This window comes from Adiantum capillus-veneris, chromosome 16 (assembly GCF_014529385.1).
Source record: "Adiantum capillus-veneris isolate H3 chromosome 16, ASM1452938v2, whole genome shotgun sequence".
NCBI classification, from domain to species: Eukaryota; Viridiplantae; Streptophyta; class Polypodiopsida; order Polypodiales; family Pteridaceae; genus Adiantum; species Adiantum capillus-veneris.
Window position 1 is genome coordinate 43,925,801 of NC_140946.1, and position 23,710 is coordinate 43,949,510.

The 23,710-nt window shown below is 41.2% G+C and overlaps 2 protein-coding genes and 1 pseudogene across 2 annotated transcripts in view; 1 reads left to right on the plus strand and 2 right to left on the minus strand.

Moving 5' to 3' along the window:
• Positions 1-1,526: 1,526 nt before the first annotated feature.
• On the minus strand, positions 1,527-3,186 carry LOC147438933 (uncharacterized; annotated as a pseudogene).
• Positions 3,187-3,848: 662 nt separating this feature from the next.
• LOC147438934 (calcium-binding EF hand family protein) lies at positions 3,849-9,587 on the plus strand. Its single transcript, XM_086484892.1, has 4 exons — positions 3,849-4,361; positions 5,876-6,070; positions 6,926-7,113; positions 8,992-9,587. The coding sequence occupies exons 1-4, from the start codon at positions 3,890-3,892 to the stop codon at positions 9,295-9,297; spliced, it is 1,161 nt and encodes a 386-aa protein (XP_086341018.1). The 5' UTR covers positions 3,849-3,889; the 3' UTR covers positions 9,298-9,587.
• A 9,338-nt stretch (positions 9,588-18,925) lies between these two features.
• Positions 18,926-23,710, minus strand: part of CPSRP54 (chloroplast signal recognition particle 54 kDa subunit) — a 56,685-nt gene continuing 51,900 nt past the window's right edge. The window contains exons 8-15 of the mRNA XM_086484893.1: positions 23,030-23,132; positions 22,522-22,622; positions 21,174-21,311; positions 20,895-21,038; positions 20,721-20,796; positions 19,763-19,848; positions 19,540-19,665; positions 18,926-19,380 (exon numbers count right to left, since the gene is read on the minus strand). Coding sequence (XP_086341019.1) covers positions 19,273-19,380; positions 19,540-19,665; positions 19,763-19,848; positions 20,721-20,796; positions 20,895-21,038; positions 21,174-21,311; positions 22,522-22,622; positions 23,030-23,132 — 882 coding nt within the window. The 3' untranslated portion in view covers positions 18,926-19,272. The remainder of the gene's footprint in view (positions 19,381-19,539; positions 19,666-19,762; positions 19,849-20,720; positions 20,797-20,894; positions 21,039-21,173; positions 21,312-22,521; positions 22,623-23,029; positions 23,133-23,710) is intronic.

A 23,710-nucleotide genomic window follows, 5' to 3' on the forward strand; every position in this document is an offset into this window, starting at 1 on the left:
GAGGGATGAACTTTGTCTTTTAGGTAATCAATTTATTATGCAAAGTACATCTCAAGAGATCTAGGTTTGATGGCAAACTTCTTATAAAAAGGGATCCACTTTCTAGCAAACTCGAAGGTCTCTGACACTACCTCAAACATCAACATTGCAGCTCCGTCATCAAAGAGATAGAAAGAGACCTTGTCAACTAGATAGTCGACATGCACGATAGAAAAAATTATATTTGCAGTAACAATTGGAGGTACCTTAATGGGTGCATAGTACTTACAAATAAATCGATTGTTGCTAATTGTGATGGCCTTCCATCCTTCTCATACGTAACCACCATACAACGACCAATTCTCAGCCCACAAAATCTTCAACTTCAAGAGGTCGCAACATAAGGAATCAATTAGAGCACCTCAAGGGGAGGCTATCTAAATAAGTTTCTTGATTGATAGGAAGCCACTTTGGAAATTGATCAAGGATCCAGGAGAATGCAAACCAAAATCTCACAAATCATTGAGACCATCCATAACCCATAAGCATCAGGCAGAGGGTTCAAAATCCGGAAACAGAGGAAGAATGCGAGCACCACAGGCCGTATGCCAATAATCATCTTATAAGGATTGATCCTTGCTGACAATATGGGAATCTTTCGAGATAGAGGCTGCCTTGCCTCATCCATTCTGTATAACCTCTTTAGATAATGGCTCTCTATGTTGTGTTGTGCGTGTGTGTCCGATGGTCTGAGTGGAAGCATTGAACACCCCTCAAATATATTGAAGCGATGGTCATATGAACCACGTAGGGAGGTTGCCAATGTGCTTTCCTTGCTCATCCCGGTCCTGATTCGAGGAGTGTGCCATGAAGAATTGGGAGGGACGCTAGACATGATGTCCCTCCTAGATCTGACCTCCTTTGTAGCCTAGCGTGGAGCCAAAAAGAGGTGACCAAGCTATTGCACCCAAGCAAACTTTATGTGAGGAGGGATAGCAACTATGAGGCACAAGATCTGATGCCAAATCTGTTGTAGTAAAGTGCAATCTCAATGGCACTATCTTTGTATCTTCATGGACCAGCACATACATGGGATGTATATGAACCAACTTCCAATAGCTAAACTCAGGCGAGCCACCAGCCGCTAAAAAAGATTGGCTTACTGGGGGTGTCAGGGGTGCCATAGATATCCCAAAAAGAAGCAATAAATTTGGCTATAAGGCCTTGGCATGACCAAGCCTAGGCTGCCAAAGTTGGTGTCCCATCCCCTGGGAGTTGCCTAGTTCCGTCTGTGGACTTTCTTTTTACAGAACAAAATCCAATCAGAATTAGAAATAGCAGTAATAGTACATAGTTTGGCCTCTTCCTATGACATTCTAGCCATCTCTTCATCTTTTTGTTCTCTCAAAGCTTAGGATTTAGCAGAAACTAAGCTTCCTAAAATGCTGAGTGATTATTTACAGAACCCAAAGTTCTCGATATTTACTTCAAAAGTATTATGCATGTGACACTGAGACTGTATGCTAATACCCAGCATAAGTTACCAATCACAATGGTGACATTATAAGCCCATTTTCATTGCAATCGGGGCATCTGACTTGAAAGTAGGTCACAAGGTATGAATTGTTGTGATCCTTTCTCAAGTTGAAATGCATCCATACATCTCTCTCATCAATGCGTATTTTCAATCCCTTCAATATCAGTCTTATAAGAAAATAAGTGTCTCCCTCAGAAAGCCAACGTAAAGAAGAACCTTGTTCTCCCCACCAGAAGGACAAAACATTTCAAAGCTATCAAGGTAGCCTCTTCAAGCCCAGTTTTCATCATTCTTGAAGGAGAAGGCAACTTTCCTGTTAAAGAAAGCACTTTCTCTCAATGCAGATGGGCTTCTGCAAAATCCTAACATCATGGCAATTTCCAGAATCAAAATCCTCATGGCTGGAATTTGAAATTCTTCATGATTAGCTAGCCTTAAGCATGGTAAGCTCTCCCCAAAGCAATACGCTAGGTAGGATGGTCGTGACTGCATCATTTGTCTTTGCCAAAGAGAATCGTAGCCACCAATTCTGAGGTGAGGGTTTTCATAGTTGTTGGAAATATTATAGGTCGCCACGTGAATGATTCGGATGATTTGGTGGAAAGGGTCATGTATAGGATGTTCCGCATACGACATGAGACAAGAGGTTGTATGCTGATATGAATGAAACTCAATAGAGGACAAGCTGATCACTCTAGTCTATTAGCTCTTTGCACTGAGCCTACTTTCAAGGTACACCATGCCTTCTTGAGGTAGAGCAAGACTTTCCAAATCTGAGATGGACTCGGACTTTGAGTCTTGACGAGCTGTTGTCATTTGTATTCAAGCTTGAGTTGTGATGGGCATTGTCGTCAGATTGGCATTAAAATGGCTTCCTCACAGGTGGCTAAAATCAAGAGATCAAAAAGCGGGCCACCAACATTCCTTTACAATGTCAAAACCAGACTCCAAATCCTGCTTGAGAATTGCTAAGTATTAGCAAGCCACGAAAGCTGTTAGACCTTGCAAAAAAATTGCACTTGTTAGGGCTCATCTCCAGCTTTGTCTGTAAGCTTTAACAATGGATGAGTCACAAAAACTAGTGGACCTTGTAGAAAGACTGCTCCTCCCAAGATTGCAATCATTACCTCGATGCTTCAGCCTCATCCAGGAAGCCAATGCTTTACTGGGATCACTATGAGATGGCATGAGAACATGATTTGAAGAGACCTTAAACCTATTCTCATCTTTCATCTTTGTGCGGTAGGAAATCACAAACAGAATCGAGCTTCATACTCAAAAGTCAATGTTCCTTCTACCCTGAAACTTAAATTTTTTTCATAGTTTTTGATAAAGAGAGCGCTTGGCATCAGTGCTTGAATCCCACATTGGCCAGAAGGAAACTATTTGCCTAAGTGGCTTCTCATTCTTCATATTGGTGACTTGCAGAGAGCTAAGCTACTCCTGAACCAACATTGATGGCTGGGATATTGCATCAAGTTACGATCTCCCTCGACTACTTGTTTCAGGGTGGATGATCACCCAAAAAAGCTTCCAGGAGAGATTTCTACTTAAGAGAGTAGGCATGCTTGATAATTTCAACTTCCATGAGAACATTCTCCATCCTTACAAGACTCCAGTTGATTCTTGTGCAGATAAAGCTTCAAGGGTCCAAGCAACATACTTCTCATGTTGGGCGGCCTCTTACTTCTTTCGCTTTGGACTCCTTCAATAGCTTGCACGCGTTTTCATTGCTGTATGTGTAGAGATAACCGCAGAAATAGTTGCGGGCCGTGCCTCCACTTGCAAAAAACTAGCGTCCGACAAAAAGAACACCTTTCATTCTGGGGTACTGAGCGAAAACAATGCAGAAACCACAACACCAAAACGTACTTTCCAATCTTCACGCCCAAAAGACCCAATAGCATTTTTCATCCATGTCCTCCACCTAAAAAAAACTGCAAATTTTCATTGGCCAAACCCACTATGACCATGCTAGCAAATTTTCTCCCCTATAGACCCACCCTTACGGGAGTGCCAATAAAGTAGTCTTAGTTTGTGAACGAGGGCATTATAAAAGAGTGCCCTTCCTATTGAAGGACTATTTTGAATTTTGAAACCACCCTTCCAAATAGGAAGACCGGTTGACCGATTTGGCATTCTCTAGAAAAGCCTATTAAAAAATTGGCAGGCATGTGCATGGCTGATCACCCGAGGAAGGGTTGCAATTTCTGGCCCTGGGCAGTAAGCTCAGTTCAGCTACGGATAACTGCGCCTCGCGTGACCATGCTCTTAGTCCCTCAACATTGCATTGACCAAGCACAAGTAGTAGTACTAGCCTAGCCTAGGCGCAACTTGCCATTCACCATTTCAAAATTCATTTCAACTGGTTGCATGCGAGACGCGCCCGCGCACACATACACACACATACACGCGCGCGCGCGCCCACACACACACACACACACACACACACACACACACACACAGAGGGAGAGAGAGAGAGAGAGAGAGAGAGAGAGCTCTCCTTTAGCAATGGCTTTGCAGGGCGGCGTTATGTTCTTGGATGGATCGCAGATCCTGCAGGAGCTGAGTGTAGTTCGGGATGATAAATTACGGACTTTGTTTGATGATGCTGTTCAGGTTTCACCTACCCAACAAGCAGTAGCCGCCCAATGCCAGGCTGGTGCGCTCTCTCTGCTCTCTCTGATCCACAGTCCCATGTGTGGGTTCACTCTGCCTTCCGAACTTTTGGACCGAGCCCTTGTTGCTGCCGACTTCCCGGCCGATCCCACAACTACTATGGATCAGGCACTTTTCTGCTCCAAGATCTGGGATCTTTGGCATTCAATCGCAGCTGTTCTAAAAGGTAGGGTAGAGGTTTAAGTTTTCGCCACTTTTCTTCTTTCTTGAAATTACATTGTCTAAGTGGTCGAATTCGTACAAATTTTACACCCAAAGTCTCTGTTTACCGTGTGCGCGTTGTCTCATTGCTCATCTGCATTGTTGCAAAAGAAGAGAACCAAGAGGCACACAAGGTGTTGCTGACCATTGACAGGACTCCTTAAAGGAAAAAACCATGGCTTCTATGAACATAAATTATTGCCATACTTGACAGCCTAGATCAAGACGAGTTTATTAAGAGGTCCTAAAAGCCATTGGCTTGAGATGAATCATATGGATTTTTGACGTGGGGGGCGCTCTCCGATAGAGATCTGGTTCTCATGCTTACATCATTGGGATATAGATTGGGCTCTCTCCAAATGGTTTCAGATATTGTCCATCAGTTGGAATTCTCTCAGTGGGATTTTACTACGATCTGTAGCATCGCTTTATAAAGCTCGTTGTGCTCACATTCTGGGCTCAGTCTTCCCTGACATCGACCACTTTGACAGTTATTTGGACAGAGCTGCTGAATACTCTTCGCAGCCAGTGGGATACTTCAGTGGGCTCCTCCAGGGCAGCAGAGAGGCGTAGATACTCTTTCCTCAGGACGTGGGCGAGATCTTCCGTTCTTTTGAGTGTGGACCATGGACACATCACATGGCACTATGCACGTCCCCAGTGGTTCATTTTGCATTCTTCATACATGCCACCTTGATGGACACATAGCACTCACTCTATACTCCCTGTCTTTTACATCTGAAACTTGAAAGGCCTTTGAGGATCCCTAGAGGTCCCTTTGTACACAGTAAACAGCTACTTTTTGTGCCAAAAAGGCCAGTTGGTATTGTGGAAGCTTTCGATCGCTAATGATGTATAGGCCTATTAACACCTTTTTGCTGTGCTACTTTTTTCTATGGAGTGCTTTTGTTCAATGCAAGACTTGAATATGGGCTGATCTACCGTGCATCTGGGAACCATGATAGAGACCCAGTATGTGGACGTTTATATTTATTCGATATCTTTTTCTTGTGTATCTCTTGATGGTGTGTTTTGTGCATGTGATTTAGCCCTTCTTTCAATTCTAAGTTTGGAATTTCTGAAATTATGGTGTGATGTAAATACTAAACCTTTGTATTATTGTATGCTCATCCATGCGTGTCTAAGTGTGTTATATTGATACCTAGGTCTACATGAAATAGGTGTTAATTTATTTTTACATAGTCATACATAATTGGGCACTATGATGTCAGTGGGGACATTGTAAAAATCACTCATTACTATGCATGATGGAGGGGATGGGTAGACCATGAAGAATCTATAAGGAAGATGTCCAGGTGAATGTGGTTTCTTTTTAGAATCTCTATATTTACACACAAGAGTAGACAGATTAAGCCTACAGTTTTTCCAATGGTCACATTGCAAAATTTCATGTCTTTCTATGTCGATAGGCTTATCTTATGGGGGTTTGATGCCTTGGTTTGCATGCTGTGAATTTAGATAAGCCGCTTGTCATAACAAGACTGGATGGAACTTCTATTAAGGTGCTGTTGGAGGATGAAGACGATTTTGCGATGCTGGCAGAAAATTTGTTCACAGAACTGGATGTCGAGGACACAGGAAAAATTAGTCCTGTTACACTCAAGGCAGCATTACTACAGATGGGATTAGAAATGGGGATTCCTGTTCCTTCAGGTATTCTACCTTTGGGTATTCCACCTTTGTTTCCTCAAGAGCCTGCCTGTTTGATCGTCTGATTGTTATAAGACACCTTTGTCTGCTTTGAACAAGGCACAAGGTTTTGCTAGTTAAACAATCATTGCAACCATCTGTTATTTGTAGGTCCAGTTTTGTAAAACAGCTGAAATTTTAATGGGTTGTGCATTTGTTCTGGCTGTCATGGCGCCAGTTTTGCATGTTTTGAACTTTGATAACACTTTTCTTATGTGAACACTAGGTTTGTTTTTGAGTCAGGTAATTGACTTAATGTCACATTTCAATGCAATGCACTAGAGTCGCATATATGAAATAGAAAATATTAATCAGCTCCCAAATGGCAGAGAAAAATACTGCTATTGAAATTTGTAAGCACATGCTTCAATGTGAGCAATGAAATTTAAAAATCACATTCCATAAAAGCTCAAACTTATGGCTCCTTAACTTGGTTAGAGATGTGTAAGAGGTCTGTGTTCTACATGATAGGTAGTGAGTCCTCTTCGTTGTGTTTCACCCAAACTGCCTTAGAAGATGAAACGTATTGCCATGTTATTGCTATTGACTCGTGATGTGTGCTCAAAAGAATCTCCATAAAGAAGCTTTCAAAAATTGCATTGATGGAAACCACTTAATTTCCTTTTGGGATATTCTACCTTTTTGATGCTTCATTACGTGTCGACGCACACAATTCATTCTAATACTGTTCAAGTCTTTGGCTCATTTGTCTGTGGGATTGATAAGTATAATCATAATGTGATACTCAGATATTCGTGTAGCAAACATATAATTTTTCTTGATTGATGAGGCTTCTGTGATCGTGTATTGGCTATGCAGCTACTGAAGAAGCTGAACCCTTGATTTCATTGATTCTGGAGAAGCACAAGGCTGTGGGAGAGATAGGCCAGGCGCAGTTTGCAAAGTTGCTGCAGGAGATTCTTGAAGACCTCGCAGAGCACCTTGCACTTCATCCAATTGCTGTGATCCTAGATGTGAATGTCAACAATGGGTCTGAATTGAAAAAGGCAAGTATGTCTTGCGAAGTTGGTTTGGTCTTCCACCACTAGTTACAATTGCACAGTGTATTATGTGTTCATTTCAGTTTCTCTTTTGTCTTATTCATATGATTTTGTATGAGTCTGAAGTTTAGGAATTAAGTCCTTGCAATGTATTGTCCTTCATGTGAACGACTTTAGAGCCCGTGGGTCCATTGTATAATCACATTAGTATACAATGCGAGTTCAACAGGAGGGATTAACTATTCTTCAAATTTTCAAGCAATTTAAAAGATACACTAGCCAGAGCAGTTTTTTAAGTCCATTTTGAAAAAAAAAAAAAAAAAAAAGAGGGGCCAGTCTGTTTACGTCAACATTTTAACAGATGGGTTTTTCTAAGTACCCTATGAATGCACCCTATAAAGGGGGCTCCTTAATAGTGGACCACCCGAGCTTTAGAGTTGGATTTTTGGACAAAGTTGTTATTTAAGTAGTCCTCTCTTATTTTTTTGTCTTAGTCATTTTTATTACGAGTTGTGTGCAAACTTTTTATTTAAGCAGGCCTCTCTCGTTTATTTTGCTCGTCTCCTTTGGGTTGGTCATTTTTATGTAACCATTGATTTGTCCCTATTTTTAGAAAATAATATACGTATTAGATTTGTCTAGCTTCAGTATCTTCTCTTTGTATTCCTTTTGTGTGTTTTGATTATATGTTTTGTGCGAGTGTTTTAGTCCTCTTATCTTCCATAAGTTTAAATTGTCTTGATTTTTGGAGTTATTCTTCTAGTCAATTTAGCGGACATGCAAATTGTTTGATTTTTGTGGTGACCAGTTTTTGATCTTCATGGATTTATGGTGGGAGGGTGTGCATACCCCAACAGCTACTTTCTTAAGCTGAATCTGTGTATGTGATTGTGTAAAGAATGTCTTAGTTTTTTTTTTTTTTTTTTGAAAGAACAAGAAATTGTATTGAAAGGGAGAAGAACTACAAGTTTGCCTCACAAGTGGGAGGAGAGGCACCCATAAAAAAAGGGAAAGGGAACAATTACAAACAGAGATTAGATCTGAAAACAGGCAAGAGCCATGGTGAAACGGGCTTGAGAATGTTGATTAAGCATAATACTCCCGCATCTGCCATCTGAAAGACAACACAATCCCTTTTCTTGTACAACTCAGGAAATTGGCTTCCTCAAGTATTAGCCAAACAGTAGCAGCCTCAGACTCTCCCCTTAACCTCATTCAGAAGAATGTCTTAGTTAGCATCACTCATTACGCTGATACTTACATAAAATATCTTATATATTTGAGGTCATAAAAGCTTTTAAATGTTTTGAGACGTTCATGAAAATTGCAGATCGTCCTTTAGTCTGATTTATATCTTGCAAGCTGTTTATGTCATTTAGGATGGTATGTGGGCCAAACCTTTAGACCGCTTTCGTTCATTTCCAAGAACATGCTGGAAAAGCTAGAAAAGTTGAAAGCCAAAGTGCTCTTTGAGGAAGCTGTGAGACACCTTTATGTGGCTGCGACCGAACATGGCTTTTGTGTCTTTTGCTTGTTTTTCTAGTGAGTACAGGGATGGTGTTTGTCTGGGTCTGTGTTTAAATGTAGCTTTGTTATATGCTCCTTTTTTAGCTTCCGAAAACAAGCCTTAGTTAAGAAGGGAGTTAGGCATAATGAAGCATTGAATGATTGAAATCTTCTTTGGTATTTTAGTTTGTAAATGGGCCCTTTAATTTAAGGCATCCCCCGCCCTTGCGAAGGTTTGTTGCTATGTGACACCGTCTTGTTGGTTGCGTGCCGCACCATTGCCTTGTATGGGCCCCTTTCATTTTTTTTTTTGTTTTACAATGCCAGCTTGCAGGACCTCTCACCTTGTTTGGTTCTGACATAAGTGTTCTTATTCAGTTGCTGGCAGATGTTGAGCTCTTTTCTAAGGTTTCAGACAAGATGTTTGATGACTTTGACAGCTCTAGAGATGGCAAGCTAAGTAGAAATGAACTAAGACATGCACTTGAGAGCCATGGAGAGGAATGGGGTTTGCCTGCAAGGGAGACAAATGAGCATGTTGCACAGCTTTACAACGACTTATTTTCGGCTTGTGACGGGGACAACAGCGGTGAGATTGACAAGAAAGAGTTTCAGTCTCTGCTGAGAGAAATTTTGCAGGTTTTTGCTGAAAAGTTGGAGAAAAATCCTGTCTTTGTGAGCTGAAACTCAGGAACAAAGACATCAATGCTGGGCTCAAATTTTAATTTTTTTGGTTTATGAGTGGCCAAAAGTGGTTGCACATGAACACCACTGCCTCTATATTTTTTTATGTGACACAAAGCAGTCACATTCTTGTCTGTCTTGCAAATAGTCCATGTTGTAAGGTTGCCAAGCAAATGAAAGGCATATTGGTCAACACGAAAAGGAAAAGAGAAATTATAGTACTACAGTTTTCTGATACCTTTTTGTATTGTCGCCAATATTTTTGGCTTTCTAAAACAAGCCTTAGTGGAGATGCTCATTCGAAATTTTATTGTTTTTCTTACTTGCTTGACCTACCTTTGCATGTGAAGCATTGAAATCTTCTTTAGTTGTTAGTTTGTCAATGGGTTCCTTCCTTCCAGAGCCTCATATGATTTTATTTTTCATGTTATTGTTTTAGAATGCTAATGTGATCGATCACCTTGTTATGGTTCAATTTTGGGTTTTGGAAGAATGTCTGCAACAGTTGGGCTTTATAGCTTGGCAATGTAATCAGGGCTCCCGGTTGCCCATGATTAAAGGGAATGGTCAGTAGGCTACCATTCTCTACATCATACATGGTTGATATCTCAATAGGAAAATGACTCAACCAACTTGAATGTGCTTTTTAGATGTATGTAAACTAATTTCTTTTGGGAATACTAAATTGACATCTTGCAAAACATTTAGGATGAACAAACAAAAAACTTTGAACAATGCCAATTTGCACAAATACAATCGCCTTGCTTGTTTATCTCACATGCTCATACTTACTTCAATGGGTAAGTCCGCTTGAATATAAAAAGGGTTAAGTTTAAAAGTAATGTAAGAGCAGAATTCCCACAACAGTGACAATCATGAACCCTTAAGCTAGCATAGTATCCTAAGCGTGCTTTGCTGTGGTGAATATCAGCCAAAAAGTTATGAAAACTGGGTCAAATTGAGAACTGTGCATGTGAAAGCATTAGAGAAAATGTGATGGGCAACTAAAATCTCTTGATTGGATTGTGAGAAGACATGGTTACTTGGTGAGCTTAAGAAGCTTTTCCTTAATGAGGCCAGGGAGTTGAGCCACTTGGCTCAATCCCAAGCCTCTGTTAGGAATTTAACCCAATGCTGTGTTCCACCTTTCAAAAGTAGCACCACGATGAAGCAATAAATAAAAGCAGCGCTCGACCAGTGTGGTAAAAAGGCAGATACCAGCAGAGCAAGCAGATCAGTAGCACAAGGAAATTCGAACACAGAGGAGAGCAAGTAGAGGAGAAGGTATGTTGTTGTAGTGATTGAGTTTAGAAAATAATGCCAAGTTTCTTGTAAAATTGAGTGATTGCTTAGGATGGAACTTTGGACAAGTGCAGGCATCGATTGGTGTTTGTTGCAGTAACATGCCAACTAAAGCATCTTATTTGATTGAAAATCTTGCTCGACTTTCCTAGTGAAAGACTTTAGATCAGTACCTTGTGTTGCAGTCTATAAGATATTGGGTAGCATATGACCGCTTCAAACGGATTCTTTATCAAAAAGGGGAGGCGGTAAATCTAGACGGATTCTTGCTCTGACGAACATGGCACCCAGCCAATGAAATTTCGCCAACTCATATGCACACATGCCTGGGAGACCATCCGTTGGATATCCTTTCAGTTGACATGTGTGCAGTCAAAAAGGTCCATGGCACTAAGGCCAAAAAGTGACTAATTGATAATTGCACCGTTGCGCCTAGTCTGATGTGATCATTGTCGCCTGACCTGAAGATTTGTATCATCCAAGGGACGTTAGCTCTAGCTTTGTCCTATGATGTAATGGGAGATAACCTTAAGTACTGATGCCTTTGTAGTAGCAAAGCTTGGTCTTTGTTGTTTTGAGCATATCTTGCAATGAGACACCAATATAAGTATACATTCACGAGACCATCTAGCACAGTGTGATGCTTTAAGAGACATTGTGTTGGGTGCTCATAAATCGTGTTGTGCTATAAACATTGCTCCCTCGTAGAGACAAACACAGTGTTGGCTCTGTCCTTGGTGAGATCTCACAAATGAAATGCTATAGGTTGTTCATTGCTCTGCAATTGGTGTGCAATGCCGCGCCCCACTTTGTCCAAATGCTTCCATCTCTGTCTCAAAACTAAGGTGTTGCCTCCTTGTCTTTCTTGAGGAGAAGCTCACCATGTTATTGTCCACTTAGTCTATGCACAATCTCACTTCACTACCTCTCTCTTGCATCCTCGGATAAACACCCTCTTGTCTCTTCTCTTCTTTTTGGTTTTGAAGCACTTCGATTGTTTGGACTCTTTGGTATAAGGCGTTTACACCAATTTCAACCACCCCCTCCCAAGTCCTTTCTCTCTTGATATATTTGCTCCTAATGACGCAATACATGTGCATGATTCTCGCGCTACTTACCTACTACTGGCTCTCTTTAGAAAACCCGATAGTTTGGAGATACCCTCCTCAAATTCCCTTCCCCCAACCCGGCATGCCCTCTGCCCTCTACTATCCTGCGACCTTGCGTAGCTCAGAGGAGGACAACATGCCTTTCCTAGCAACCTCTGCATGTAGTCTCACGCTCACAATAGACACCTCTTGTCAAAAGACGGGCACCACGTGCCAATAGAAAAGAACAGACTGAACAAACTTTTAGCACTCCATTAACTGAAAGAGAGAGAGCACACGCGACACAGAGTGGCAGAATTCCATCCTAGAGAGTATTGGCCCCGGCGCCCCCTTTGGTATTTCTTCATATTGCATCAACACAGAACAAACCTTCTCCATGAAGCATGCCAAAGAATGAGCCCATGGCCTCATATTTAAGGGCCTTAGGCCCAAAAGCAATTTACATGAAAAGCCTTCAAATTCAAAAGCATATGGTTCAAAAGCGATGCCCAAAAGCTTCCAACGTAAATCACAAAAATTCGTACAATTGCCACGTCAGCAGTTAGCGCAAAACGCAAAAATCTGTACAGTGTGTCACGTCATCATGTCAACACAAAATCTGAATTTTTCGTACATTTGCCACATCCTCAAATCAGCGTAGATTGCGGAGATCCGTACAGTTGCTCCATTCTTCAGTGGGTTGACACGTCAGCAGTTTGTGACACCTCTCCCTCAGTTAGATGTCTTTGCCACCATGTTGATTCACCTACCTACGCTAGTGTCGGCTCTTCACTAGTAGCTAATACACGTGTAATTAATGCTCTTTGCCCACTTGCTTTTGTCCCTGAACTCATATATATATATATATATATATATATGTTGGATTGCACCTTATAACCTATAATGCAAAAGGCCTTCCCTTTGTATATGCTGAGAGAGAGAGCTGACGCGGCTTCATGGACTACCATGCAACCTAAACAAGGAGATGTGGTAGCGATCTCTTACAATTTAGAGGGAGGAGAAAAAGGGGAGAGAGAATCTCCATGAGATTCATCCTAATGTTTTTTATTACAAAATCGTGACTCCCTACTCCCTATTGGCTCCTAATGATGTGCACATGTGCATGATAGTCTTACGTCTAAATGGCCACTTATTACAGGCGGTCTTTTTAAATTGCTCACGTAGTATTCTTAAGAAATTCTCATAGAACCCTCCTCACTGAAAGCAAAATGCATTAGAAGAATTTGTTGAAGAGTGCGTGTGCGCGGATCGTGCGTGTGTGGTGCGGAATGTGGTGTGGTGTGCGTGCGGGAAGGAAAGAAGGAGAGGAGTAGATAGTGTGTGGGTGGAGTCAACCTTTCAAATGAGGAGCTCCTTATTCTTGATATAAGTACAAGAATAAGTGGTGTCAGTGGGCGAGCGTCCATCGTCTGGTTGACCGTGCAAGGCACATGTGTATATGCCAACAATCTCCCACTTAAAGGCGAATGTGTCGATAAGTGGTTCCTACTAACTAAACTACTAGTACGTACAAGAAAATAGGAAAGAGACTCTCTCAACCTACGTCCACTGGCTCGCTCAATTGATCTATATGCAATTGTATCGGCATTACTGATAAGCAAGCGTGCGTATCCACATTAGAGTCCATGTAAATCTTGTAGACTACTCTATATGGTCTACAAAACTCCACAATGCATCATGCTAGTGTCAGTCATCACACAACTGACAACCCCTGCTGCAAATGCTCTCACTACAGCTGCTAGGTCGGGCCTAGACACTAGTAAGTCGAACATGACACGGCCGAACGTTGATGAAATTTGCGCAAACCTAGCTGCACTCGCCTCCCCTGGGTTATATGCAATCACTGCATCATGAGAACTACCAATCACGTATGGATGTGTTAACACTGACACTGAGATAGATACGTCTCTCTCTCACCCATAGACAAAACTGTGCATCCTAGTATCAACTCATCGACCTCTAACATGAGCATATCAAAGAACTCCATGTGTCATCTCTGTCTGTGTCCCTAGGGAGCAGAACTGCTCTACCTCTACCTGCAGAAACTCTGACAACACATGCTATGTTGTACTGTCGCTCTACCTTTGTCTCTACAGAGTCTACTTGCACGTTCAACACAGCTAAATGCTCTGTCTCGTGAGCATAGTGGAGCTCACCCGCAAAGGAGACACGTCTCGTCTCTCGATCAAAGCATGCTAGCAACAAAATCGAGACTTTGCTATCTCAAATCTCGGATACATGCATCTGATATACCAAGCCGTTACGGGCTCCTCTTGCAATCACTAATGAACTGCACCGCATCTGGAAAGACTGCTCTCTAAGCAGTATTTGACAACCAAAATCTGCTAACTGTTTCATTGAGATCAAGCTCTGTCTCAGTTGAGGAACGTAGTGCACATGTCGTAGGGTGTATGATGCACCACTAAGCTCTGTCTCAGCTGAGAAGCGTAGCGCACATGTCGTAGCGTGTATGATGCACCACTGGGCAATGACAAACAAGCATCTCCTACACCCTCTATGCCAAACGTCGAACCATCGGCCAAGTGTACACAGCCAAAGCTCCCACTAAAGAAGGTGCTAAACCAATCACGATGCGGTGTGACATGGAAAACTGCATCCTCATCTAGAAACCAAAGTGGAGAAGTGTCACCACTCAAAGACATGTAGTCAGGAGGAACACTAGAGGGAACGTGAAATCATCGTCACTAGCATATGAAGCCGCCACTCTAGCATATATCAAAACCTCATCTGCACCACGCATAGATCTGAGTTGTTGCCACATACGTATGAAACAAAGACGCCTGATGTGCCATGTGTGACCACAATGCCAACAATGCAAGTATCGGCAACTACAAGACCAGTCATCATTGTAGACTCAAACTTTCACACATATGTGCAACCATAAGTAGAACCAAACTATGGCGAGAAATCTTGGGAGAAATCTGGCAGAGTCTCCTCTGTAAACTGAGCAAAATCTCAAGTACAATCTCTACCATAAACCATGCCAAATTGGCAACAAAGTGGGAGATAACTTGACCACTACACAATCATCAAAAACATGATCAAACGCATCAAAAGCGATGCTCACATATACATAAAACAACTCCACAATTTGCAAACTGCAAGCATATAATCTGCGTAAAGCGCATAACCATATACGCAAGTAGAGAGCAAACTATCTCAAAACACATCCCACAATAGAAACTATTTGCAAAATACCTGTGAAACCTGTGTGTAGGCACACAAGCATACGCAATCCTCGCTCGTGCGAGAGTGGGTACAAGAACACAATTGTGTCCAAACTGATAAAACTGTCAAAGTGAGAGTGAACACTCGATCACTATCAAAGTGGGAGTCAAACTCGACTACTAAACCGTCAGAGAGTGGGTTGCAAATATAGCGAGAATCTGGGAAGGAAAGGACACAATTTCCCCTGTATTTTGGCAAAATCTAAAAAAATCTCACCAGAAATTGTATGCATATGGGTTGAAACAACAATCTATAGCTCCCTACAAGGCCACACAGACCATGTTTAGGCTTCCATAGAAGTCAACATGTTCCTTGTTGGAAGTAACTAATGGTGTTGGTTTGACCATTAATTTACCTTCACATTTCAATCGATAGACCATTATGAGATTCTCACCTTTTTTAAAGCAAAGTGCTATCTATATTCACAAGTTGGGTGTGTGCATGTGAAGGAGAGATGGAGAGAAGGAAGAAGCTATGGGGGTGAGAACTCTTTGATCCTTCACATATGTATCCTTCACATACGTATCGTTTCCATGTATATGTGTAATGAATAGCCCATGAAGTGAACCACATGTATGACTATTTTAACTTCTTGATTACTCTAATTCTAGGTAAAGTATTCCTCAATCCAATGGAAACCCTAGCTATTCCAATTTCCTTATAAAAGTCTCTTATCCCTACACACGTACAGTGTGAGCATATTGAGCTATGAGCTAATCTAATCAGAGTGGTTGTCAATATTTTGGTCGATTCTTATTAGTGTCTTGAGTACTTACTTATCTTTGCTTATGTTATTACACCATGAGTCAACCCACCATAATCCCCATCAAAGAGTATCAAAGCGCCCCATAAGAGTTAGTACTTTGTAATCTCATTAGTCTAAGAAGTCAAAGATCTTGGACATCCTCTCCTACTTTGTAGGAAAAAGGAATATACTCTTACTAGCCAGCTCCAACTGCATAATCCGCGACAAATTGGAGGTCAATTTTAAAAGAGAAATTGTGCACTACCTCAAAGAAACTCTGTATATGCCGACAATTTTGGGGAATTTTAAAAGAGAAATTGTGCACTACCTCAAAGAAACTCTATATATGCCGACAATTTTGGGGATTAAGATATCATTATTATACTTTCTCATGATTAGTGATTGCAAGTATTGTTGTACACTAGTGAGCAATTTGAAGCTCCTTACCCCCACCCCAACCTATGAAAATTATCCCAATTGCTCTAATAATGTCACCTTGGACACCTATATAATCTAAATTCTTAGCAAATCTCATGGAAAATAGTGTTCTATGCTCATTACATTGAACCTTGCATTTCTACCTATCTTCAACTACACGAGAATGGTTGCATGGGTTTACATCTATGGTGATGACATCGTATGGGATAAACACTGCCCCATACACTTGGGTAAGAACTCCATTCACTCACAATGGGCATTACATAATAAGTAAAGAGGGCATTCAAATTTTTTGAAGCCTATGGATTTCATACTTAGGGAAGGCCAAAAGAGAGGCTATCTCATAAGGATAACTCAATGGGGAATTACCAAACGCATGGACACATGTGAGCTCAACCACTATGCCAAGGATTAATTTACCATGAACCCTTGTCCCAATTGTAGATATCCCCATCCAAATGATATCATAAGGACCAAGGGAGAGAGTCCAAAGGCAAAGCATAGCTTCATGCTGTAGAAAATGACCAAGGTTCCTTTAGTTACTTTACTTTACCTACGTAGACATTGACATTGTGTAAATCTTAATTGTGTTCTATGGTCACTTGTTGTTGTTTGCCATTCATTGTTGTCAAGGTAGAAAACTTTCCTTGGAGAGACATGTTGTCTTGTTGAATGCTACCACGTGTCCTTTTGTTCAAAGGGAGGCACGTTGATAGTCTTTGTGGCCACAGCCTATCCCAACCAATATTGTGTATGATGTTGCTGAAGTGTGTGGTTGATGGGTCTAGAAAGGTGCTTATATCATTAGGATATAATTGGGTACAAAACATGCCGACTCATAAAAAGATTTGTTTCTTAGACTCTACTTGCTAATTGTGTAGCTTAACAAAAAGTTTGCAGGGGTTATTTTTAGGCGGTCATCTTTCTTTTTTGTAAATCGAATATTTAAGACATGAAATACTTAAAATTATTAGAAAATACCAAAAAAAAAAATAAAAATCTTAATGTAAGGTATTATCATTTGAGAAGCAAATCATAGATTTTGATTTCAAGAGGGATACAAAGATTCCAGCAACTTGTATCATTTGCGCTAGAAAGGTAGAGCATAAATAGTAGTGGGAAGTAGGCCTATGATACTCCATACAAGGGCTCAAGGCATTGTAAAGTTAATCTACATGAAGGACAGGTTGGTAAATAAAGATATGCTCATTTTGGCTCAAGCCTTGAACACAAGAAATGGAAAATGCAAGTGTTTACAAGTAGGAAAAGGTTTCACTTGCTACTCGCGCTAAAGAAAGTTAGGGTTAGGTGGCTCCTTTATACATGTTCCTTTTCTAAGTATTAGTAGTTAGAAAATCTTATGGACTTTCTCCACTTGTGCCACTTCCTCAGTAAGTCTTTCTTTCATCTCACGTGCCTGTGTTACCTCCTCGTGGATAGCAACATTGTCAGCATCTGTGTCGTGGTAGTGTCCAACTCCCTTTGTGGAGGATTCGGCTATGTTGAACGTGTTGTTGGAAGACTTTCCATTGCTTTCCTTGTCCTTGCACATTTACTCTGGTTAATACCTAGGAGCATGATAGTCAATATCAATTACTTTGCTTTCCTTTCTTTTGCTTTACACAGACTTGCAGTCTTCTATTAAAGGGACTTGCCCTGGTTTTGTAGTGGACATGTTCCCCATTTCAGCTTTTGTGCTTTACAAAGATTGGATATGGAATACATGTATCACATATGGAGATCTTCCTCCAAAAACCTTCGGCACCATGCTTACCCTTTGGGCAAATCGGTTCGCGAGGTTCTTGCCCCTTGCATGCCCCTCTCTATTTGTCATCTGTTCCTCGAATGGGCCATATGTACCCATCCACATATCCCTGCTTGGTATGTCTTGGCCTTGCACATTTCCATTGCGTTATTACTTATTGTGACAAGCAAACTTCTGCAATTGTTACCACCCACCTTTGACTAAGGGAACCATCTCTTCAGCAATCCTTGCAAGCTCTTCCTCTTTGATAAAGTTTTGTACTTCATGTTCCTTTGAGGCCATTACAATCTCCTTATCTCCTTGCCCATGCACATTTGTGATGGTCATGAACCAGTGGTGTCGTTCACTACTATAATCATGATCATGATCATCCTAGGGGGATCTTTTCAAAAAAATTGATGTGCCTCTCTAACTGGGGTGGTCGTGCTATTCGCAACAAAGCATCAATCTATTCATAACCTGTTATGTAGCACAACAATGCAGAACATAGCGCCATGCACATGTTTGCAAAAAAACCCCATAGCTTTCTTTTGCTGCCTTGACATTTTTGTACAATTGTGGGGCCTTTCAACATGCTGCTTATCATACATAATATTGTAATTTTGGGCACATTTCAATCACACACTTTCGATTATTGGCACATGTGCTTTTTGTGCACACAATGCCAAATTGATATTTGGGCCTTTGTCCAAAAGTGAAGATATTATTCAGACTCCATTGCATACATTCCTTTACATACTTCAAACATGGGTGAAAACTCGGGGAAAATTTCACCATTGTCAAGCTTTGGGTTCTATAGACTTTCTTTGCCTCCACTTAGAGACTCCTGCACAAGATGTTTTTTGCTCTAGACTCAGCGAGTATTCAACAACACTTCTTTGCTCCATACATGAGGTAAGGTGCATGCCCTCAAACCTGAGCTGGGAGTCCTGCTCATGATCTTGCCATCCTGTACTGCAATATTGAAGAGCTGAAGGAATCAATAATTTGAGAAATTCCGACTAGTAACGAGCAGGAAAATGATACTCACAGAGGTTGACTCTGAACTCATTAAATAGTTATTGCTCATTACAATACCACAAGGTAGCAGTCTCTTAAACAAGAGGTATGATCAAATACATCAGCTCAATTGTGAAGGAATACCTAACGGATGGCAGCCACTGTATAGCATCAATTGGGCTTTCACATCTGCAAGCCTTTGCATCAAGCATTGAAGGAAAATCGCCTTGCATGGATAGACTAGCCTAGCCTAGCCCTTTGAATCCCAATTCACATTCCCATGTAATGCCAGGATCATAAAACTGGTAGCTACTCATGCAGTCTCCACGATTCGGAAGCTCAACAACACAATGTCGTACCCTAGACCTTCATCTGGCCCCAAAACCTTTCGGAGAAGCCCCTGCAACTTGTGCTGCAGCATACTTGCTTTGAAGTTCTGTTCGGATTTTCTTCCTTTTTGCCGTTCCAGGAGGAGCCTGAAATCCGAGAGAAATAAACCAATTACAGCGCTGTGAGATAAAAATGTGCTGCCAAATCAAGATGATCCACAACAATTCTGAAAGATAGTAGTAGCTGACTGCTTCAGCAACTGCTCGGATAGCTCAAAAGACACTTAAGACACACAAGAACTATACCTTACGCGCCCCCTTAAGCGACTGTTCAAGGTTGTCAAGCCCAGGGATAGAGCCTCCTTGCATTACGGACATTAGGTTCTTCATGCGAGCCCGCATTTGAAATAACTGAGAGACCATTTGACTAACCTGTATCATGGTTGAATGAGCACAGAGTAAGCCCTGGTAATTGCCCCATGACTTTGTGTCACATGGCCACAGACAGAGATCCCAAATTCTCATTTACCTGTTCTTGGGATCTTCCTGAACCAAGAGCAACCCTCCTCCTCCGGGAAGGAGACTGTGCCAGAAGTTCGGGATTTGCTCTCTCCTCTACAGTAAACAAATATTGAAATTCCAGTCAGAGCAAGGTGGATAGGTATGATAAATATGATACGACAAATACGTAAAACAAGGTCGTACAGTATGGGTAATCCTTGCGGTATGAAAAACATGTTATATCCAGAATACAAATAGTACATATATAGTTACACATGCATGCATGCATTCATGCATGTAAATGTGCATTTACACACACAAGTATATATACATTCATGGATATACATGTGCACATACATGAACATAGATACATTCATGCATGCATGCATTCACATATGAATATTTGTGTGTATGTATAAAAAAAACAACCATTACGTACTGGATATGTGTTTGGTATTTATCCTACAGTATGATTGATAAATATGCATTTGAAATGCAACCTTGACTCAGAGATAGAAGCCTCTCCAGTTAAATAGTGCCATCCAGCATGCAGTTGGCTATGAGAACTCTCCCACAGACCAACATGATCCAACTAACAACATGGAGACAGCAATACAGAGGGAGAGAGATAGAGACGAAGTCAAAAAGGATAACCAACCGCATATAATCAAATATGGGATCTTGAGAAATAAAAGGGTGGTTAAAAGAAATCTCAGACAATCCACAAAGCAAAAGAAGAGAAAAACCAAAAAGAAATTGGTAATACAGAAGCAAGGACAGAAGGCAGGCTAAAATTAGCATACAGATTCGAGTATGCAGTCATCTAGGCTCTGCTGTGCATGATGCATTTTTTCGCCCCACAATAAGACAAAGATGCATGCTGACAAAAATCGATTCAAAGTAGGCAGAATAATTAAAATGAGCCCTATGCTTAAGTTAAATCATCTTAAGCTAACCAGATGAGCTTGAAATTGGTATAAACTTACTTGGTGTCATGGAATTAATCATTGACTCTACAATTTTCAAGCTCTTCTCAGCTTCACGAATTTGCTCTGCAGACACCTGATCGTTGATCAGACCTGTTAGTTCAAAGTACACTTCAAACCTTGAAAGGCAAAGCATTTTGAGAACTAAAAGTAGGTCATTCTCAGTTGAGTTACCTTCCCCATGCCCGGAAGCATGCCCATAACTCGGTTCATGGGTCCCATGCGAGCTAGAGCTCGGGTCTGTTTGAGGAAGTCATTGAAGTCAAATTTTGCCTCCATTATCTTCTTTTGTAATTCTTCTGCGTCCTCTTGGAGCATCTGACAATCAGTGAAGATGGTGGAAAACACCGAGTTTAGAGCTACAGCTTCTACCTTTGTTGATTTGAACATACCTTTATGTATGAAGGATGTTAGAACAGTCCTATGAGCAAGAACGAAACTTCTTTGACTTACAACTTCTTCTGCCTTTTCAACGAAGGACAGAACGTCACCCATGCCCAAAATGCGTCCAGCTAAGCGATCTGGATAAAACAATTCCAAAGCCTCCATAGTTTCTCCTTGCCCAACAAACTTGATTGGCTTCCCTGAAACCTGCAGTCACTTGTATTAGATGATGATGGTCAAGATAAACCACAGGAATGTAATGCGCTAAAATCTTATTGAAACGCAGAGTTTTGCTTCAATAGTACATCCTCTACAGGATGCAAACTTCAAAGTTTTTAACATTGTCTTATTATTGCACTTCAAAGGTAGGGCAAATAAACAAGGTTACAAATGACAATCAACAGCCCCTAAACAATCTCTTGTACCTGACTAGCTAAATTACAAGATATGCAAGCTTTGAAAGTTGCTAGAAATTCTTACCTTGCACTAGAGTTGCGGTTCCTTTCTAAACAATCCACCTCCACCTTAAGAGTTTAACAAAAATACGTAAGTATACGAAACTTGGTGTGAGCAATGGGAGAGCTATAGTATTTTCTGCTGACCAACAAGCATGAACCAAAAGGAACTATCAACGTTCTCTTTCAACGGCGAGTCAAACCTCACCACAAATCCAACGAACAAGAATGCCAGGAGCATAGTGGAGAAAGAAACTACAGGGGTTATAACAAAAATGTGACTATCCCTCAGAAACGACATGACAGACTGGAGCTAAACTAGCACACAGGAACCCTTCTCAAGGAGGATAGACTGGGAGTCTGGGACGCTTAACTCTCTCAGCTGACTAGGCAAAAGTCAATGTTGCACTCCAGAGTCCAAGCTCAAGGGTGAATTGTATGCACCTTCAAAGAAATCGGCTATCTCATATTGATTAAGCCTTCTCAGGAAACGATAAAATAATCATAGCCGGTAGAAAGAAAAGCTCTCCTTTCTGGCCTCTCTAGATTGATCTTCTTTTGAGGGGCCAGAACATGAAACTGTCTTTAGCTTCCTTAGAGCAATATGCCATGAGGGGTAAAGCAGCTCCATATGATTAAAGTGATCAACTCCATTTTTCTCAAGAAGATGTTAGAAATCATTTCCTACACCACACAGAGTTCGATTTGGTGGTGGAGCAGCCACAGTAAAACAACATATGTATGTCACATGACACGAGGACCATTATACAGCTCAACATTTCATCTCTTCACACGAATGAAAATTAAAGTCACAACTCGACTAAATGTAGGCTTCTTCCTTTTAAAATCTGTAATTTAAGAGATCACAGATAAAAAGGAGCCAAAAAACAACCAAGACAAATCTTTTACGTTTAGCAGCAAACCAAGCAATTTTCTTGACAATATGATGAAAAAGAGCCAACCTCTTTGACACTAAGGGCAGCTCCACCCCTAGAATCACCATCAAGCTTTGTCAAAATTGCCCCAGTAATGCCAATTTCTAGGTTGAATGCAGATACCAAAGCTGTTCATGAAAATTTTAAAGAACCATTAGATTTAACCCTTAGCAAACAACAGAAACTTTCCAGATAACCTAAATTTTGACTTTAAACATGCTGTATGCCTAGCCAGTTCACAAGAAAATAAGGACATGGAACTGTGCAATGTAAATGACAGTCAAAAAAGACAGGGCTGACAAGCAGCATGATCTACCCTTAATATTTGATTCATGGCACAAGTTGCACAGAGACCCAACAAATCTTTAGTTGACAGGCCATGACTTATTTATTGACCCATGTCTTAGACTACCTTTTATCAAGTCATTACTTAGATCACCAAGCAATGAAAAAATGCTACTACTAATTGAGTAGAAAGAAAGAGCCATTGGTTCACAGAACCCTCATAAATTGGCAATCACCGACTGCAACATACCAGCAGCTTCCTGACCGGTCATAGCGTCCACAACAAGAAGAACTTCAGTCGGATTGAGGACCTTCTTCATTTGCTTCAACTCGTCCATCATCCCCTTATCCACCTGTTCACACAAACACTTTGTCTGAGGAATCTATTGATGAGGGCAATAATAAAGAATAAGTAAGACTGTAAGCTAGAAGCATTAGCAAGCTAAGGGGGGACTGACAAGCCATGCTGCGATGCGTGCGCACGCACGCACGCTTGCGGCGCATGTGTGTGTGGATGTAGGGGTGTGGTAGCGGAAGGAACTGAATTCTATTACTTGAAAAACCAACCCTCAGAGGGCCCAAATGATGCCGATCCTGAGGGTAATGACAACAGAGCAGGCCCGCAGGAAAAATCTGGAGAAACTGATACTACTAGCCACATGGGCATAAACTGGAAAAGCTGTATAAACCGAGACAGGCAAGGAGAAAAAGACTCTACTCTCACAAGAGTAAAATGTGCCCTGGCCAACCAAGGAAGAGAGAGAATGACAGTTGCCACTAACAGATGAACACTTACCAACAACAGTGCTCTGTACACTGTACTCCAAAATCCCAAGATGAACAGAAGGTCACCAGCATTATGAGCAATACATGAACTGGCTGCCGAAAGGCTGCTCAAGGGCCGGCCAAAGCCCACCAACTGTTACAATCT

What these genes read in the sequence shown, in the direction of transcription:
- LOC147438934 (XM_086484892.1), top strand. Translation starts at nt 3,890, where the DNA reads ATGCGAGACGCGCCCGCGCACACATACACACACATACACGCGCGCGCG. An exon ending in GGGGATTCCTGTTCCTTCAG is followed by an intron (nt 6,071 to 6,925) that starts GTATTCTACCTT and finishes TTGGCTATGCAG; the next exon opens with CTACTGAAGAAGCTGAACCC. An exon ending in ATGGGTCTGAATTGAAAAAG is followed by an intron (nt 7,114 to 8,991) that starts GCAAGTATGTCT and finishes GTTCTTATTCAG; the next exon opens with TTGCTGGCAGATGTTGAGCT.